Source organism: Eptesicus fuscus, chromosome 1, assembly GCF_027574615.1.
Source record: "Eptesicus fuscus isolate TK198812 chromosome 1, DD_ASM_mEF_20220401, whole genome shotgun sequence".
NCBI lineage: Eukaryota > Metazoa > Chordata > Mammalia > Chiroptera > Vespertilionidae > Eptesicus > Eptesicus fuscus.
The window spans coordinates 125,387,308-125,402,225 of NC_072473.1; the positions used below are offsets into that span (position 1 = coordinate 125,387,308).

The window sequence follows — 14,918 nt, forward strand, 5'->3', positions numbered from 1 at the left end:
GTTCGATTCCGGTCAAGGGCATGTACTTTGGTTGCGGGCACATCCCCCGTAGGGGGCGTGCAGGAGGCAGCTGATTGATGTTTCTCTCTCATCAATGTTTCTAACTCTCTATCTCTCTCTCTTCCTCTCTGTAAAAAATCAATAAAATATATTTTTTTAAAAAAGAAAAGAAACTCACAATATAAAGACAGCCCTGACAGGTTTGGCTCAGTGGATAGAGCGTCGGCCTGCGGACTGAAAGGTCCCAGGTTCAATTCCGGTCAAGGGCATGTACCTTGGTTGCGGGCACATCCCCAGTAGGGGGTGTGCAGGAGGCAGCTGATCGATGTTTCTCTCTCATAGATGTTTCTAACTCTCTGTCCCTCTCCCTTCCTCTTTGTAAAAAATCAATGAAATATATTTAAAAAATAAATATAAAGACACATCTAAGTTAGAAGTAAAAGAATGAAAAAAGGTTTACCATGCCAGCACACAGCATCAGGGATAAATACAAACATTAAATAATGAAAAAGTCCATTATTCAAGAAAACCTAATAATTCTAAATATCTTCAACTAACAACAGAGCATCAAAATACATGATGCAAAACCAAATAGAACTGAAAGGAGAAATGGACAAGTCCATAGTATAGGGGGAAACTTTCACACTCCTCTCTCAGTAATTGATAATAAAAATAAGCAGAAAAAATAGTGAGGATATAAAAGAACGAAACAACACTACCATTGGCAAATATGTTCTCCCATTCAGTCAGTGCCTTGTGTCTTTTCATTTTGTTGATGGTTTCCTTTGCTGTACAAAAACTTTTTAGTTTGGTGTATGAAAAGATACTCAATGTCACTCATCATCAGAGAAAACACCAATTAAACCACAATGAGCTATCACCTCACACCTGTCAGACTAGCTAGCATCAATAAATCAACAAATAACAAGTGTTGGCGAGGATGTGGAGAAAAGGGAACCCTCATGCACTGAGGATGAGAATGCAGACTGGTGCGGCCACTGAGGAAAGCAGTATGGAATTATCTCAAAAAATTAAAAATGGAACTACATTATGACTCAGTGATTCTATTTCTGGGAATGTATCCAAAGAAACACAAAACACTAATTCAAAAGAATATACGCACCCCTATGTTCATTGCAGTGTTATTTACAATAGCCAAGATTTGGAAATAGCCCAAGTGCCCATCAGTAGATGAGTGGGGGGAAAAGCAGTGGTACATTTACATAATGGAATATTACTCACTGTAAAAACGAAGGACATCTTTCTTACCTTTGCAATAGCATGGATGGGCCTGGAGAGTATTATGCTAAATGAAATAAGCCAGTCAGAGAAAGACAAATACCATATGATTTCACTTATATGTGGAATCTAATGAACAAAATAAACAAAAAAAATAGAAACAGACTCACAGATACAGAGAATAGACTGAATAGAGTGACAGCTGTCAGAGGTGAGCTGTGTGAAAAAGGTGAAGGGGTGGGGGGAGGTAAGAGAGGGTAAAAGGGGTATCAATGGTGATGGAAGACTTGACTTGGGGTATTGAATATACAATACAATGTACAGATGATGTATTATAGAATTATACCTCTGAAACCTATATAATATTGTTAACCAATGTCATCCCAATAAATTCAATTAAAAAGCACTATCAACCAACATGATCTAAGTAGCATTTATAGAATACTCCACCCAACAAGAATAATACACATTTTTTTTCAAGTGCACATGTAATATTCACCAAATGAAACTATATTGTGGGTCATAATATAAACGTAACAAATTTTAAAGAATAGAACTCATACAGTTTGTTCTTAGACCATAATGGAATTTAACTAGAAATTAATAACAGAAAGATAATCTAGAAAATCCCCCAATATTTGGAAATTAAAAATACTTCTAAGCAATCCTTGGATCAAACAGGAAGTCTCAGAGGGACATTAAAGAATATGTTAAATGAATTAAAATGAAAACATAATAGATCAGTATGTCAAATTTTGTGGGATGCACCTAAAGCAGTGCTTGGAAGGAAGTTTATAGTAGTAAATGCTTATACTGGAAAAAAAATGCTTATGTTGAAAAATAAGAAAGATCTCAAATCAGTAATTTAAGTTTCCACCTAAAGAAACCAGATAAAGAAGAGATACAATTAACCCCAAAACAATCACAAGAAAGTAAATAGTAAAGGTAAGAGATAAATCAATAAAATTTAAAGCAGAAAATCAATAGAGAAGACCGATGAAACCAAAGGCTGGTTCTTAGATGATATCAGTGAAATTGATAAAAGTCTAGCCAAACTGTTCAGGAAAAAAAAGTAGCGAAGAAATAAACTACAGTGTCAGAAATGAAAGAGGAGGCATCACTACAGATTCTACAGACATTAAAAGAATAATAAGGGAATATAATAAACATCTTTATACCAATAAATGCAAGAACTGGATTAGAGAAAATCCTTGAAAAACATAAAACTACCAAAGCTCATTCAAGAAGCTATGGATAGCCTGGCCGGTGTGACTCAGAGGTTGAGTGTGGACCTATGAACCAGGAGGTCATGGTTTCATTCTAGGTCAGGGCACATGCCCGGGTTTCGGAGTCAATCCCCAGTAGCAGGTGTGCAGGAGGCAGCCAATCTGATGATTCTCTCATCATTGATCTCTCTCTCTCTCTCTCTCTCTCCCTCTCCCTCTCCCTCTCCCTTACTCTATTTGAAATCAAGAAAAACATATTAAAATATATTTTTAAAGAAGCTATGCATAACCTGAATAGCCCTATATCTGTTAAAGAAATAGAGATTATAGTTAATAACTGTGTCAAACAAAAAAAGTGCAGGTCCAGATAGTTTCAATGGTGAATTTTTTTGTGAACCAATGTCACCCCAATAAATTCAATTTAAAAAAGTAATCTTGAAGACAAATTTTAAAAATAAATTAAGGCTCTGCTGTAATAAACGTCTAATTCATTTCATTTGTTAAAAATGGTGACTTTAATCAAACATTTAAGGAAGAAGGAATACCAATTCTGCACAATATCTTTCAGAAAATAGAAGAGGTAAGAACATTTCCCAATATTCATTGTATGAGGCGAGCATTATGCTAATATCAAAATCAGTCAAAGATAACACAAAAGAGGGAAACTACAGACCAATATACCTCATAAACAAAGACATAAATGTCCTCAGCAAAATATTAGCAAATTAAATCCAGGAGTATATGCAAAGGATAATATATTACAACCCAGTGGAGCTTATTCCAGAAGTTCAAGGCTGGCTCAATATGCAAATTTCAGAATAATTCACCATAGTAACAGACAAAAAAAAAGCATATCAGTCTTTTTATAGATGCGGAAAGGTATTTAACAAAATCCAATTCATGATTTTTTTTTAAGTCTCAGCAAACTAGCAATACAAGGGAACTTGATAAAAAGCACCTTCAAATTGCCTACAGAAAACATATTTAAAAAGTTAAAGACTAGAAAAATCATACACTATGGATAAGGACAACGGGGGGGGGGGGCGTAAGGGCAGAGGGTGGGTGGGAACTGGGTGGTGGGGAGATATGGGGGGAAAAAAGGAGAAACAATTGTAATAATCTGAACAATAAAGATTTATTTTTTTTAAAAAAGTGAAAGACTGCCTTAACCGGTTTGGCTCAGTGGATAGAGCGTTGGCCTGTGGACTGAAAAGGGTCCCAGGTTCGATTCCAGGTCAAGGGCATGTACCTTGGTAGCGGGCACATCCCCAGTAGGGGGTGTGCAAGAGGCAGCTGGTCGATGTTTCTCTCTCATCAATGTTTCTGACTCTCTATTCCTCTCCCTCTCCATTCCTCTCTGTAAAAAAATCAATTCTCTCTCTCTCTCTCTCTCTCTCTCTCTCTCTCTCTCTCTCTCTCTCTCTCCAGTTTGGCTGTAGTATTGATGGTAGAATATACATAATATGGATCATTATTAGACCTCAACCAATCTTCTTTTCCCCCTTCCACCTCTCCTCCCCTGTAGGATGTACTGTATGTATGCAGTCATGAACTTTGTATTAGTAGATCAGAAATCTACAAATCTGTTTTGTGCTTTTATACTGATGGACACTTATGATCACAACTTTTACTAGATTACTGAACAAATTTAGTTTTTTTAGGAAATAAAAAAATCAACTGATAAACTAATTCTAGTATGTGCTGCCAAAGTGAGCACGATAAATTAATTCTAAAATTGATATAAAAAGACAAAGGACCTAGAATAGTTAAAACAACTTTCAAAAGTAAAGTTGGAGGGCTAAAACTGCCTGGTTTCAAGATTTATTATAAATGTATCGTCATGAGATCGATGAACGAAGAGATCAATGGAACAGACTAGAGAATACACAGACCTACATTAGTATGAGCAATTCATTCTTTTTAACAAAGTTCCAAAAGTACAGGCTATTCAATAAATGGTACTGGAAGAAATAAAAGTGCTTTACAACAAAATGAACAACATCAACCTCACAGCTTTTACAAAATTTAACTCAAATAGGTCACCGATCTAAATATAAAACATTATAAAACTTTTAAGAGGGGGAGGGGAATGGGAAGAGATTAACCAAAGAACTTATCTGCATATATGAATTACCCATAGACACAGACAATAGGGTGGTGAAGGCCTGGGGTGAGGCGGGAACCAGATGGAGGGGGGCAATGGGAGGGGAAAGAGTGGACATCTGTAATATTCTCAACAATACAGATTTTTAAAAAAAAATAAGAATAGCCCTAGCCAGTTTAGCTCAGTGGATAGAGCTTCGGCCTGCAGACTGAAGGGTCCCAGTTTCGATTCCAGTGAAGGGCATGTACCTAGGTTGCAGGCTCAATCCCCAGCCCTGGTCTGGCATGTGCAGGAGGCAACCAATTTATGTGTCTCTCTCTCTCCCATCGATGTTTCTCTCCCTCTCCCTTCCTCCCTTCCACTCCCTCTAAAAATCAGTGAAAAAATATCCTCAGGTGAGAAGGAGGAGGAGGAGGAGGAGGAGGAGGAGGGTGGAGGGGGAGGAGGGGGAGGAAAGAAAAAGAAATAACTAAATAAATAAAACTTTTAGGGGAAAAACCATAGGAGAAAAGTCTTCAGGATCTAGGACTAGGCAAAGAGTTCTTAGATTTGACACTAAAAACATAATCCATAAAAGAACATTTGATAAATTGCACTGAATCAAAATTTTCAAATTTTTGTTCTAGAAAAGATATAATAGAATGAAAAAATAAACTATAGACTGGTAGAAAATACTTTCAAATTATATAGCCACAAAGAACTTGTATGCAGAGATAAAAACAGTACCTGGGCGCTTGGTGTGGCTTTGAAGACTGACTGAGATAAAGTAAGTGAAGTCCTTAGCATAGTGCCTGGCCAATACAAGCATTCAATAAATTTCAGTTATTATAATTTTATTACCATTGCCGTGTAAGCATTCTTTAAAATTGAGAAAATAAAGGCAAATGCTCATCAACAGTGAAATTGTTAAATTATGCTCCATCTATTACCAGGCATATTAAGCACTGGTTGAAGAGAAGGAAGTAAATTTATATACTCTAACCTGGAGATGTCCAGGATTGTTGTGAAAAAAAAAAAAAAGAATATTGGTGGACAATTTTACAGCATGATCTCATTTGTGCAAAAAAGAAAATTATATCTTTTGTAGAAATTTTTCTAGGATGATACTCACTAAACTGCTAACAGTTGTTATCCCTAGGGAAGGGAATAGGATAAGGAGCGGTGGACAAAATAGGTAGCATATGGAGGAAAATTAAAGAGGGCCTTTTACTGGTGACTCTATTTAGTCCTAGACTGGTTACATTTTGACAAGGATATATTCTTATATTATTTTGTGAAACAAAAAAAGACAAAAGAAAAGAATCAACTATCTTTTCAAAGAGCAGTGATAGAAATAACTTTCTGATTGCCTTGGCTCATGGAGTCGAGGGTGAGGCACAAGCTTACCTTGGACTGAAAGACTTAACTGAAAACAGACTCGGCTTCCATTTGTAATTTAACAAACATTACAGGCGTGCTGCCTGTTGGCCTGGCAGTGCCAAGAACCGAGTTGCGGCCCTGGTTGTGCGACAAACTCGCTTTGTTGTGTGATTGGGGTACAAATGGTAGATTGTGGAGTTATTGAGGTCAGGGAGCAAGTCTTTTCTTCCTCTGTATCTCCAGCCCGTGACACAGGGCCTGGCTCAGAGCTGGCACCCAATTAAAAGGACATGACAAGATCTTAATTAAAGTTGGCTGTGAATAATAACCCCGTTGAACTGACGCACGATCGCCATCTAGTGGCGACAAGCGGTTCCTGCAGGACTTAGAAATGAGAGGAAGGGGGCTTTGCTTACTGAGGTGTGTGTTCCAGACACCTTTCAACAAAACAGCATGGACTAAGGCTATGACCCCAAGGAAAAGACACCCCCAAGCCTGGGCTGAAAGGTCCAGGGTTACGTCTTTGAGTGTTGATGACATGACATCTAGGTACTCTTGTGTCTTAAGTCTCCTCCTCTATCACCACTCCATCATCCCAATGCCGCAAACACCTACCTAGAAGCTGTTCAAAGTCCGCACTTGCCACCCCTCCGTTCACCCCAAAAGAATGAAGCACGTCTGATAATAGGTATATGCACTCACGTCTTCCCAACGTTGATGAAATACTAATCAACTTCCTTAAGCCAGTTTGGACAGGACAAGATACAAAACAGGACTGGGGGGGAAAACAGCCCATCAACTTCGCCCTCCAGGTTCACCATCTTTCTGCATCATCTACTGAAGAAAGGGGGGGCACTCTGAAAATATCGACTAAACCTTGAAAATGTCTCCCATTCCAAAGGGCGACAAGGAAACCACCTGAAGCCGGCCTGGTAAGCACCACCCGCTGTGCCAAACCCTCACCTGCCCAGAAGGATCGCGGGGCGCAGGTTTTCTTCTCTTGCCTCCTTTGAATATCAATGAGTCTGCAAAACAGCTTCACTGTTTTTTTTTTGGGGGGGGGGAAGCAGCTGGGTGATTCAGAGGCTGCGAAATATTGGACCTTGTGTTTACGGACTTGGGGACTCGAAAAGGATCAAGAAGGGGACACACTTGGGAGGCCAGCTGAAAAATCTCGGAATGTATACATCGCATCTGTGACATCTGCATGCTGAGCGGAACAACATTCCCGCAAACTGTTGCTCAGCAGAACAAACAACAACAATTTTAAAAAAAGAAAAGAAACCCCTTCCCGAAGACGCCTAAGAGAAGGATACCGTCTAGCGTAGGGTCAAGTGGGGAAAGGGGGCCCTAAATATGACCAAGGCAGGCTGCTGGGGCGCCTTCTGGAGGTATACCTCCACGCTTCAAGCTTTCCTCTAATCCCACCTCCTCCACTTCCACACAGTGTGTGCCTCATAAATGTAGCAACGAAAACAGTGGGGGAACTTGGCTGCAACTCGGACATCAGTTTGGGAGGATGCCATACACAAGAGATTTGTGGGTGGGCTGCCGGGGAGTGGAGCAGACATGAGCGTGAGCGTGTGTGTGTGTGTGTGTGTGTGTGTGTGTGTGTGTGTGTGTGTGTGTGTTGCTAGCACCCGGCTCCGGAGTTGCAGAGAAATTGGGAATTCTGAACAAGATGGATCCATCAGGCTACTCCCAGCCTAAAAAAAGCCAGCCCTGGTATCTATTTATATGCAACTCCCAGAGGACTGAAGTGGTTCTTCCTAATGGATGAAGACCGTTCAGTAGCAATCAAGTCCTGAAGGGGAATGTTTTTAAGACCTTCTGCAGAGGGTGCTGATGGAGATAATGAGCGTTTGAGCTGTGCGCAGTGCATTTCAAATGGTAATGGACTTATGGAGGAAGATGTGCTGATAGGGAGATGTGTCCTTCCCTTATTGCACACTACAAGTCCATGGTTCCTGCTGGTACTAGGGAAAAAAAGCGACGTGTCAGCATAAAGAAAAAGCTGAGAAGAGACAGCATGAGAAACGAGTTACACTCCGTGGAAGGTTCCAGATAGGAGTGTCCGATGACAACTACAAGGGAGAGCACTCCTTACGGTCCAAGTGGAATGCAGGCCCGGTCCCGCCGTGCTTCTCCCTACCCCCTGCCCTGTCCTCCTCGCTGGGCAATGGGACTCGGGGGGCCACCCCTCGCCGGGGACGGGGCACTCTTTCGCGATGTCTCTCTCTCTCTCTCTCTCTCTCTCTCTCTCTCTCTCTCTCTCTCTCTGGCCGCTCGTGCACCGAGCCCGGCGCTGCAGCCCCAACCCGCCTTCCTCCTCTAGGGTCAGCGGCGGTCGGAGCGGCCGGCCCCGCGAGCGCGAGTCCCCGGGCCCCTTGCCCGCCGCTGGGACACTGGCTCGACGTGCGATTTCGCTTTCGGTGGATCGGCCTCGCCTGCAGCCCCGAGAGCTGGGAGCGGCTGCGTTTGGGGCGCAGACAAGCCCGGGGCTCCCGGCGGCCACCCCGCGGGCGGGGACCCCAAGACGCGAGGGTGGGCGGGTGGCGCCCCTACTCACGTAGCGCTGCAGTTTCCTCTCGGGGGGCGACTTGACGAGCCAGCCGGTGCACACAGCGTCGCCTGCGCTCATCGTGGCCGCTGCCGCCGCCGCCGCCCCTTCCTCCAGCTGGGTCGGCCGCCCTCGGGAGGAGGAAGTCGGGCCAGGGATTCCGACGGGGCGGGCCCAGCGCCCGCCCGCCCGCCCAGCGCCGCCCCGTGCGGCCCCGCGACCCCCGCCTCCGGCCGCTCCCCCCCCCCGCGCCCCACCCCGGGGACGGGCGCCACCGCCCGCGGCGCGAGTCAGCAGGGGAAGCGGGCGGCAGAGCCCGGGGAGCCCCTTCGAGCAAGAGCCCAGCCGAGTGGCCTGTGGCCGGACCACCGGAGAGCGCACGGGAAGGAGCCCCTCGACCTAAAGAGAGCGCAGCGCGGAACTGTCCCCCGCGCCCTCGCCCCCGCCCGTGACCAGTCACGTCAAAAGGGCTGGTCCAGGCGCCTCGGAGTCCCTAAGGCTGAAACCTGTGCTTCGCACCTGCCACGGATAGAGTTAGGCAGCAAATGACTTCCCTGGGCCACTTGGCTGTTCGCAGAAAAGGGATTCTTTAAAAATTGCATTTTGGGATACTAATTTTAAGGTGATTGTTGAGAAACAAAAGACTCGGCCAGGAAACAGGCGACCCTAAAGAGGGGTGTGGGGTGTGGAGTGTGGGGGGCGGGAAGAGATTAACCAAAGAGCTTGTATGCATATATGCATAGCCCCTGGACTCAGACAATGGGGTGGTGAAGGCCTGGGGTGAGGCAGGGACTGGGTGGAGGGGGGAAGGGGGGAGGAAATAGGGGACATCTGTAATACTGTCAACAATCAAAAATGAACTTAAAAAAGAAAGAAAAGACTCAGAAAGAACCTTTGACCCCCCCCCCTTTCTTGCCTAAGAGATTCAGATGGAAAAACCTACTTTAAAAAGCATTTCTGCCCTAGCTGGTTTGCTCAGTGGATAGAACTTGAAGGGTTCCGGGTTCCATTCTGGTCAAGGGCACGTACCTCGGTTGCAGGTTCCCGGCCCCAGTCGGGGTGTGTGCAGGAGGCAACCAATGGATGTGTCCCTCTCACATCGATGTTTCTCTGTTTCTCCCTCTCCCTTCCACTCTCTCTAAAAATCAGTGGAGCCCTAACCGGTTTGGCTCAGTGGATAGAGCATCGGCCTGCGGACTGAAGGGTCCCAGGTTCCATTCCGGTCAAGGGCATGTACCTTGGTTGCGGGCACATCCCCAGTAGGGAGTGTGCAGGAGGCAGTTGATCCATGTTTCTAACTCTCCATCCCTCTCCCTTCCTCTCTGTAAAAAGTCAATGAAATATATTTTTAAAAATCAATTGAAAAATATCCTCGGCTGAGGATTAACAAAAAAAAGAAGCACTCCTTAAAACAGTCACTTCTAGGGTTCATCTTCTAGTTCAGACACCACCCCACCTCAATATTCTATAACCTCTATCAACCTTTACTTGACGTGTATACTAAGATGGAGAGAGAAGGAAGACTGGAAAAATGTACACGCACACACACACAGCTACTACGATACTCATTTCTAGAACTGGTTTTCACAACTTCCTTCTCCCACTACCCTCCCTGTCCCCCCGCCCCCCCACACACACTTTGCTCTACAATCAGGACCTCAGCTGGTCAGCAGTCACCATCTGGTGAGTGTCCCAAACCTTTACTCCCATTGAGTCTGAATCCTCAGTGGTCTTGCCTAGACATAGCAGTAGGATGTGAGGATACTATGCATTCAAGACTTAGCCCTTGCCGAAACCGGTTTGGCTCAGTGGATAGAGCGTCGGCCTGTGGACTGAAGGGTCCCAGGTTCGATTCCGGTCAAGGGCATGTACCTCGGTTGCGGGCACATCCCCAGTGGGGGGTGTGCAGGAGGCAGCTGATCGATGTTTCTCTCTCATCGATGTTTCTAACTCTCTATCCCTCTCTCTTCCTCTCTGTAAAAAAATCAATAAAATACATTAAAAAAAAAAAAAAAGACATAGCCCTTCTCATCCTGTTGTTTACCAGCAGCCCGGTTTCCATAGGACAGTCAACATCAACCATCCAAGCTAGCTCAGTAGACTCCTAGTTTGCCTTTTGGTTCAATGGCATAAAGAAGCCTCAATGGCTGCCCTAGCTGGCTTGGCTCAGTGGATAGAGCATCAGCCTGTGGACTGAAGGGTCGCGGACTGTGGACTGAAGGGTCGCGGGTTGGATTCTGGTCAAGGGCACATGCCCGGGTTGTGGGCTCAACCCCAAGTGTGGGGCATTCAGGAGGCAGCCGATCAATGATCCTCTCTCATCATGGATGCTTCCATCTCTCTCTCCCTCTCCCTTCCTCTCTGAAATCAATAAAAATATATTAAAAACAAAAAGAAGCCTCAATGGCCAGGTGGGAATCTCACCTTGCAATTTTATGGAACCTATGTTGAGGATCTGGTAGAAGCATTCCTATGGTGGGGACCAGCAGAGCTCAAAGCTGTGGGGATAGCCCTGGCTGGTTTAGCTCAGTGGATAGAGCATCAGCCTGCAGACTGAAGGGTCTCAGGTTCGATTCCGGTCAAGGGCACATGCCTGGTTTGCGGGCTTGATCCCCGGTAGGGGGCGTGCAGGAGGCAGCCAGTCAATGATTCTCTCATCATTGATGTTTCTATCCCTCTCTCCCTCTCCTTCCTCTCTGATATCAATAAAAACAATTTTTTTTAAAAAAAAAGCTGTGGGGATGGGAAGAGGCACCTTGAGAGAGGATTATTAGGTATGATAGTGAGAAGAGTCACATCCACATTCACCTCTTAATTCCTAGACCCATGGATTGTGACTATGGAGAAACAGCATCCTATATAGATCACCAGTTCAAATGTAGTCACCTCATCGTATAAGACAGAACCTCCACCTTTCAGCGTATTTTTACCTCACTAGTGCAGTAACTGAGTCTTTTTCTGAATATATTTTTATTGATTTCAGAGAGGGAGGGAGAGGGAGAGAGAGAGAGAGATAGAGAAACATCAGTGATGAGAGAGAATCATTGACTGACTGTCTCCTGCAAGCCCCACACTGGGGATCGAGCCCACAACCAGGGCATGTGCCCTGATCAGGAATCAAACCGTGACCTCCTGGTTCATAGGTTGATGCTCAACCACTGAGCCACACCAGCCAGGCCAGAACTGAGTCTTCAATAGACCAACCATCCCTGATGCTTCAAGGCAGTGGGGTACATGGGGAGACTAGTGCAGTTCCTTAGCATGAGCACACTGGCACATGTCTTTGTTTTAATAATGATTTCCTTGATCAGAAGCGCTGCTATGTGAGATTCTATGAAAGTGAGTAAGAGGCAATAAGTCTACGGGTGGGAATGCTGGCAGACATGTGGGTTACAATAAGTGCCTATTATTTTACCAGTTTTTCTTTTTTTAAAATATATTTTATTGATTTTTTACAGAGAGGAAGAGAGAGGAATAGAGTTAGAAACATCGACGAGAGAGAAACATCGATGAGCCGCCTCCTGCACACCCCCTACTGGGGATGTGCCCAGCAACCAAGGTACATGCCCTTGACCGGAATCGAACCTGGAACCCCTCAGTCCACAGGCCGACACTCTATCCACTGAGCCAAACTGGTTAGGGCTACCAGTTTTTCTAATGTCCCCTCTCAGTTGTAGGATCCAATCCAGGGTTCCAATTTGCATTTACAGCTATTACTTTTTTTTTTCCTACCTATTTGTTTTGAAATTACAGATTCACAGGAAGTTGCAAAGATAGAGGTACCCTTCACCCTGTTTTCCTCAATGGTTACATCTTAAGTTAATACAGTATCAAACCAGGAATGGACACTGGGCAGTGAGGATGGTTAGTTATGTATCATCTCATGTGTAGCTTTGTGTGACCGCCGCTACAGTCTGGACACAACTGTCCCATCACCATCAGGATCTCCCTCTAACTACCCTTTCAGAGCCACACCGACCCCTCCAGCCGCCACCCCCAATCCCTAGCAATCCCTGATCTGTTTGTCATCTCTCCAATTTTGTAATTTCAAGAATGTTGTATAAATGGGGTTGAATAATATGTAACCATTTGGGATTGGGTTTTCTCAACATGTACCCTGGATATTCATCCAGGTGGTTGCGGGTGTCCACAGCTCATCCCTTTTGAGGGTTGCGTAGTTTTCCAGGGTATGCTCATTGTTCCAGTTAAGGACATAGAGGTGGTTTCCAGTTTTTGGCTATCCCAAATAAAGCTGTTATGAACATTCAGAAACAAAACAAACAAAAACAACAACAACAAAACACCCTACCTGGTTTGGCTCAGTGGATAGAGCGTCGGCCTGCAGACTGAAGGGTCCTGGGTTCGATTCCGGTCAAGGGCACATGCCTGGGTTGTGGGCTTGATCCTCAGTAGCGGGCATGATCAGTGATTCTTTATCATCATTGATGTTTCTTCCTGTCTCTCCCTTCCTCTGTGAAATTAATAAAAATATAATAATAATAATAAAACAACAATAAGTGCCTATTCAGGTGAGTACAAATTGTTGCCCCTTCCAGATAAATGTGGTTTGATTCCATCCATCTGTCACCACGGGGCTGGCTGGACCCCCCTAGGGATATTACCTTATAGGGGGCTCAGTGTTGGTCTCTGCCGTGGGCAGGCTGAGTACATAGCAGTGGCAGTGGCTGTGACCATATCAATTGATGCCAGTCCCTGGGAGCCTCACCACTCTTTGCTAATTCCCTTCAGCTCGCTCGTGCCTCTGTATACGCACCTGGAGAGTATCACGCTAAGTGAAATAAGCCAGTCAGAGAAAGACAGGTATCACGTGCTCTCACTTATATGTGGAATCTAATGAACAAAATAGATCCAGAGACATTGAAGCATGCAACAGATGGATGTGTTTCAGAGGGAAGGGGGGGGGGGGGGAGAGATTAACCAATGAACTTATATACCATACATATATGCATAGCCCATGGCCAGACAGTAGTGCAGGGAAGGCCTGGGAGGGGATGGGAGTGGGGTAGAGGGCGTCAATGGGGGGGGGGAGGGGGGAAGGGGGACATCTGTAATTCTTTCAATAATAAAGATAAATTTTTTAAAATATATTTTATTGGTTTTTCACAGAGAGGAAGGGAGAGCGATAGGGAGCTAGAAACATCGATGAGAGAGAGACATCGACCAGCTGCCTCCTGCACGCCCCCCTACCGGGGATGTGCCTGCAACCAATGTACATGCCCTCGACCGGAATCGAACCCGGGACCTTCCAGTCCGCAGACCGACGCTCTATCCACTGAGCCAAACCGGTTTCGGCTAATAAAGATAATTTTTTTAAAAATCCCCTCATTATACTCGCCTCAGTTCAATCCACTGAGTCTACCATCTGCTTCCTTCTGAGACCTTGACCAATCTACCTACCTAGCCATGTAGAACTCCCTATGATGTCACAGGTGTGAGTCAAAGGAAAGGGTGTCACGTGGCAGTAGGGGCCACAGAAATGGGAGCCACCTGCTTGAGCAACTTTGCTGTGCTTTCCAGACCTGCTGGAGTCCTGGTCCCAAACAGTCCACTTGCAGAGGATGTCAGCGCCCAGTCTACAAGGGCAGCTAAGGTGCCCGTGGTCAAACATTCACACTTCACCACAGCCCAGGAGCAAGCCCGAAGCTGCTGATCAAAAGGAAAGTACATTTTTGTGCTAGAGGACATGATTTGCTTCAAAACTCTGGGGGTATGCCTCGGCCGGTGTGCTCAGTGGTTAGAGAGTTGGCCCATGCACTGAAGGGTCTCGGCTTGGATTCCCAGTCAAGAGCAGGTACCTCGGTTGCGGGTTCATTCCCTGCCCCCCCAGTCGGGGCGAGTGCTGGAGGCAACCAGTTGATCTCTCTCTCTCTCTCTCTCTCTCTCCTCTCTTTCTCTCTCTCTCCCTCTCCCTTCCTCCCACCCTTCCCACTCTCTCTGACAAGCAATGGAAAAATATCCTCTACGAAACCGGTTTGACTCAGTGGATAGAGCGTCGGCCTGCGGACTGAAGGGTCCCGGGTTCGATTCTGGTCAAGGGCATGTGCCTCGGTTGCATGCACATCCCCAGTGGGGAGTGTGCAGGAGGCAGCTGATCGATGTGTCTCACTCATCGATGTTTCTAACTCTCTATCCCTCTCCCTTCCTCTCTGTAAAAAATCAATAAAATATATTAAAAAGAAAAGAAAAGAAAAGAATCCTCTAGTGAAGATTAACTGTATGTTTCTCCTCTTGGGATTTGCCAGAGACTTCATGTAGCCTCCCAGTATGTCAAAGGATTCTATGCATGTTGGATCTGTGTGATCATCAAGGTCAAGTGCATTGGACCTGCTGCAGAGCCTTTTTTTTTTTTTTTTACCCTGGGTCTCACTGAAAACATGCAATCTTACGGATTACTTATTGAATGCATGGG

The 14,918-nt window shown here is 45.1% G+C and overlaps 1 protein-coding gene across 3 annotated transcripts in view; it reads right to left on the reverse strand.

Annotated features, from left to right (window-relative positions):
- The window catches only part of GAB3 (GRB2 associated binding protein 3), an 80,334-nt gene extending 71,749 nt beyond the window's left edge, over nt 1-8,585 (reverse strand). For all 3 annotated transcript variants that reach the window (XM_054713518.1, XM_054713527.1, XM_054713534.1), the window contains exon 1: nt 8,498-8,585. In XM_054713518.1, coding sequence (XP_054569493.1) covers nt 8,498-8,569 — 72 coding nt within the window. In that variant the 5' untranslated portion in view covers nt 8,570-8,585. The remainder of the gene's footprint in view (nt 1-8,497) is intronic.
- Between the last annotated feature and the right edge of the window lie 6,333 nt (nt 8,586-14,918).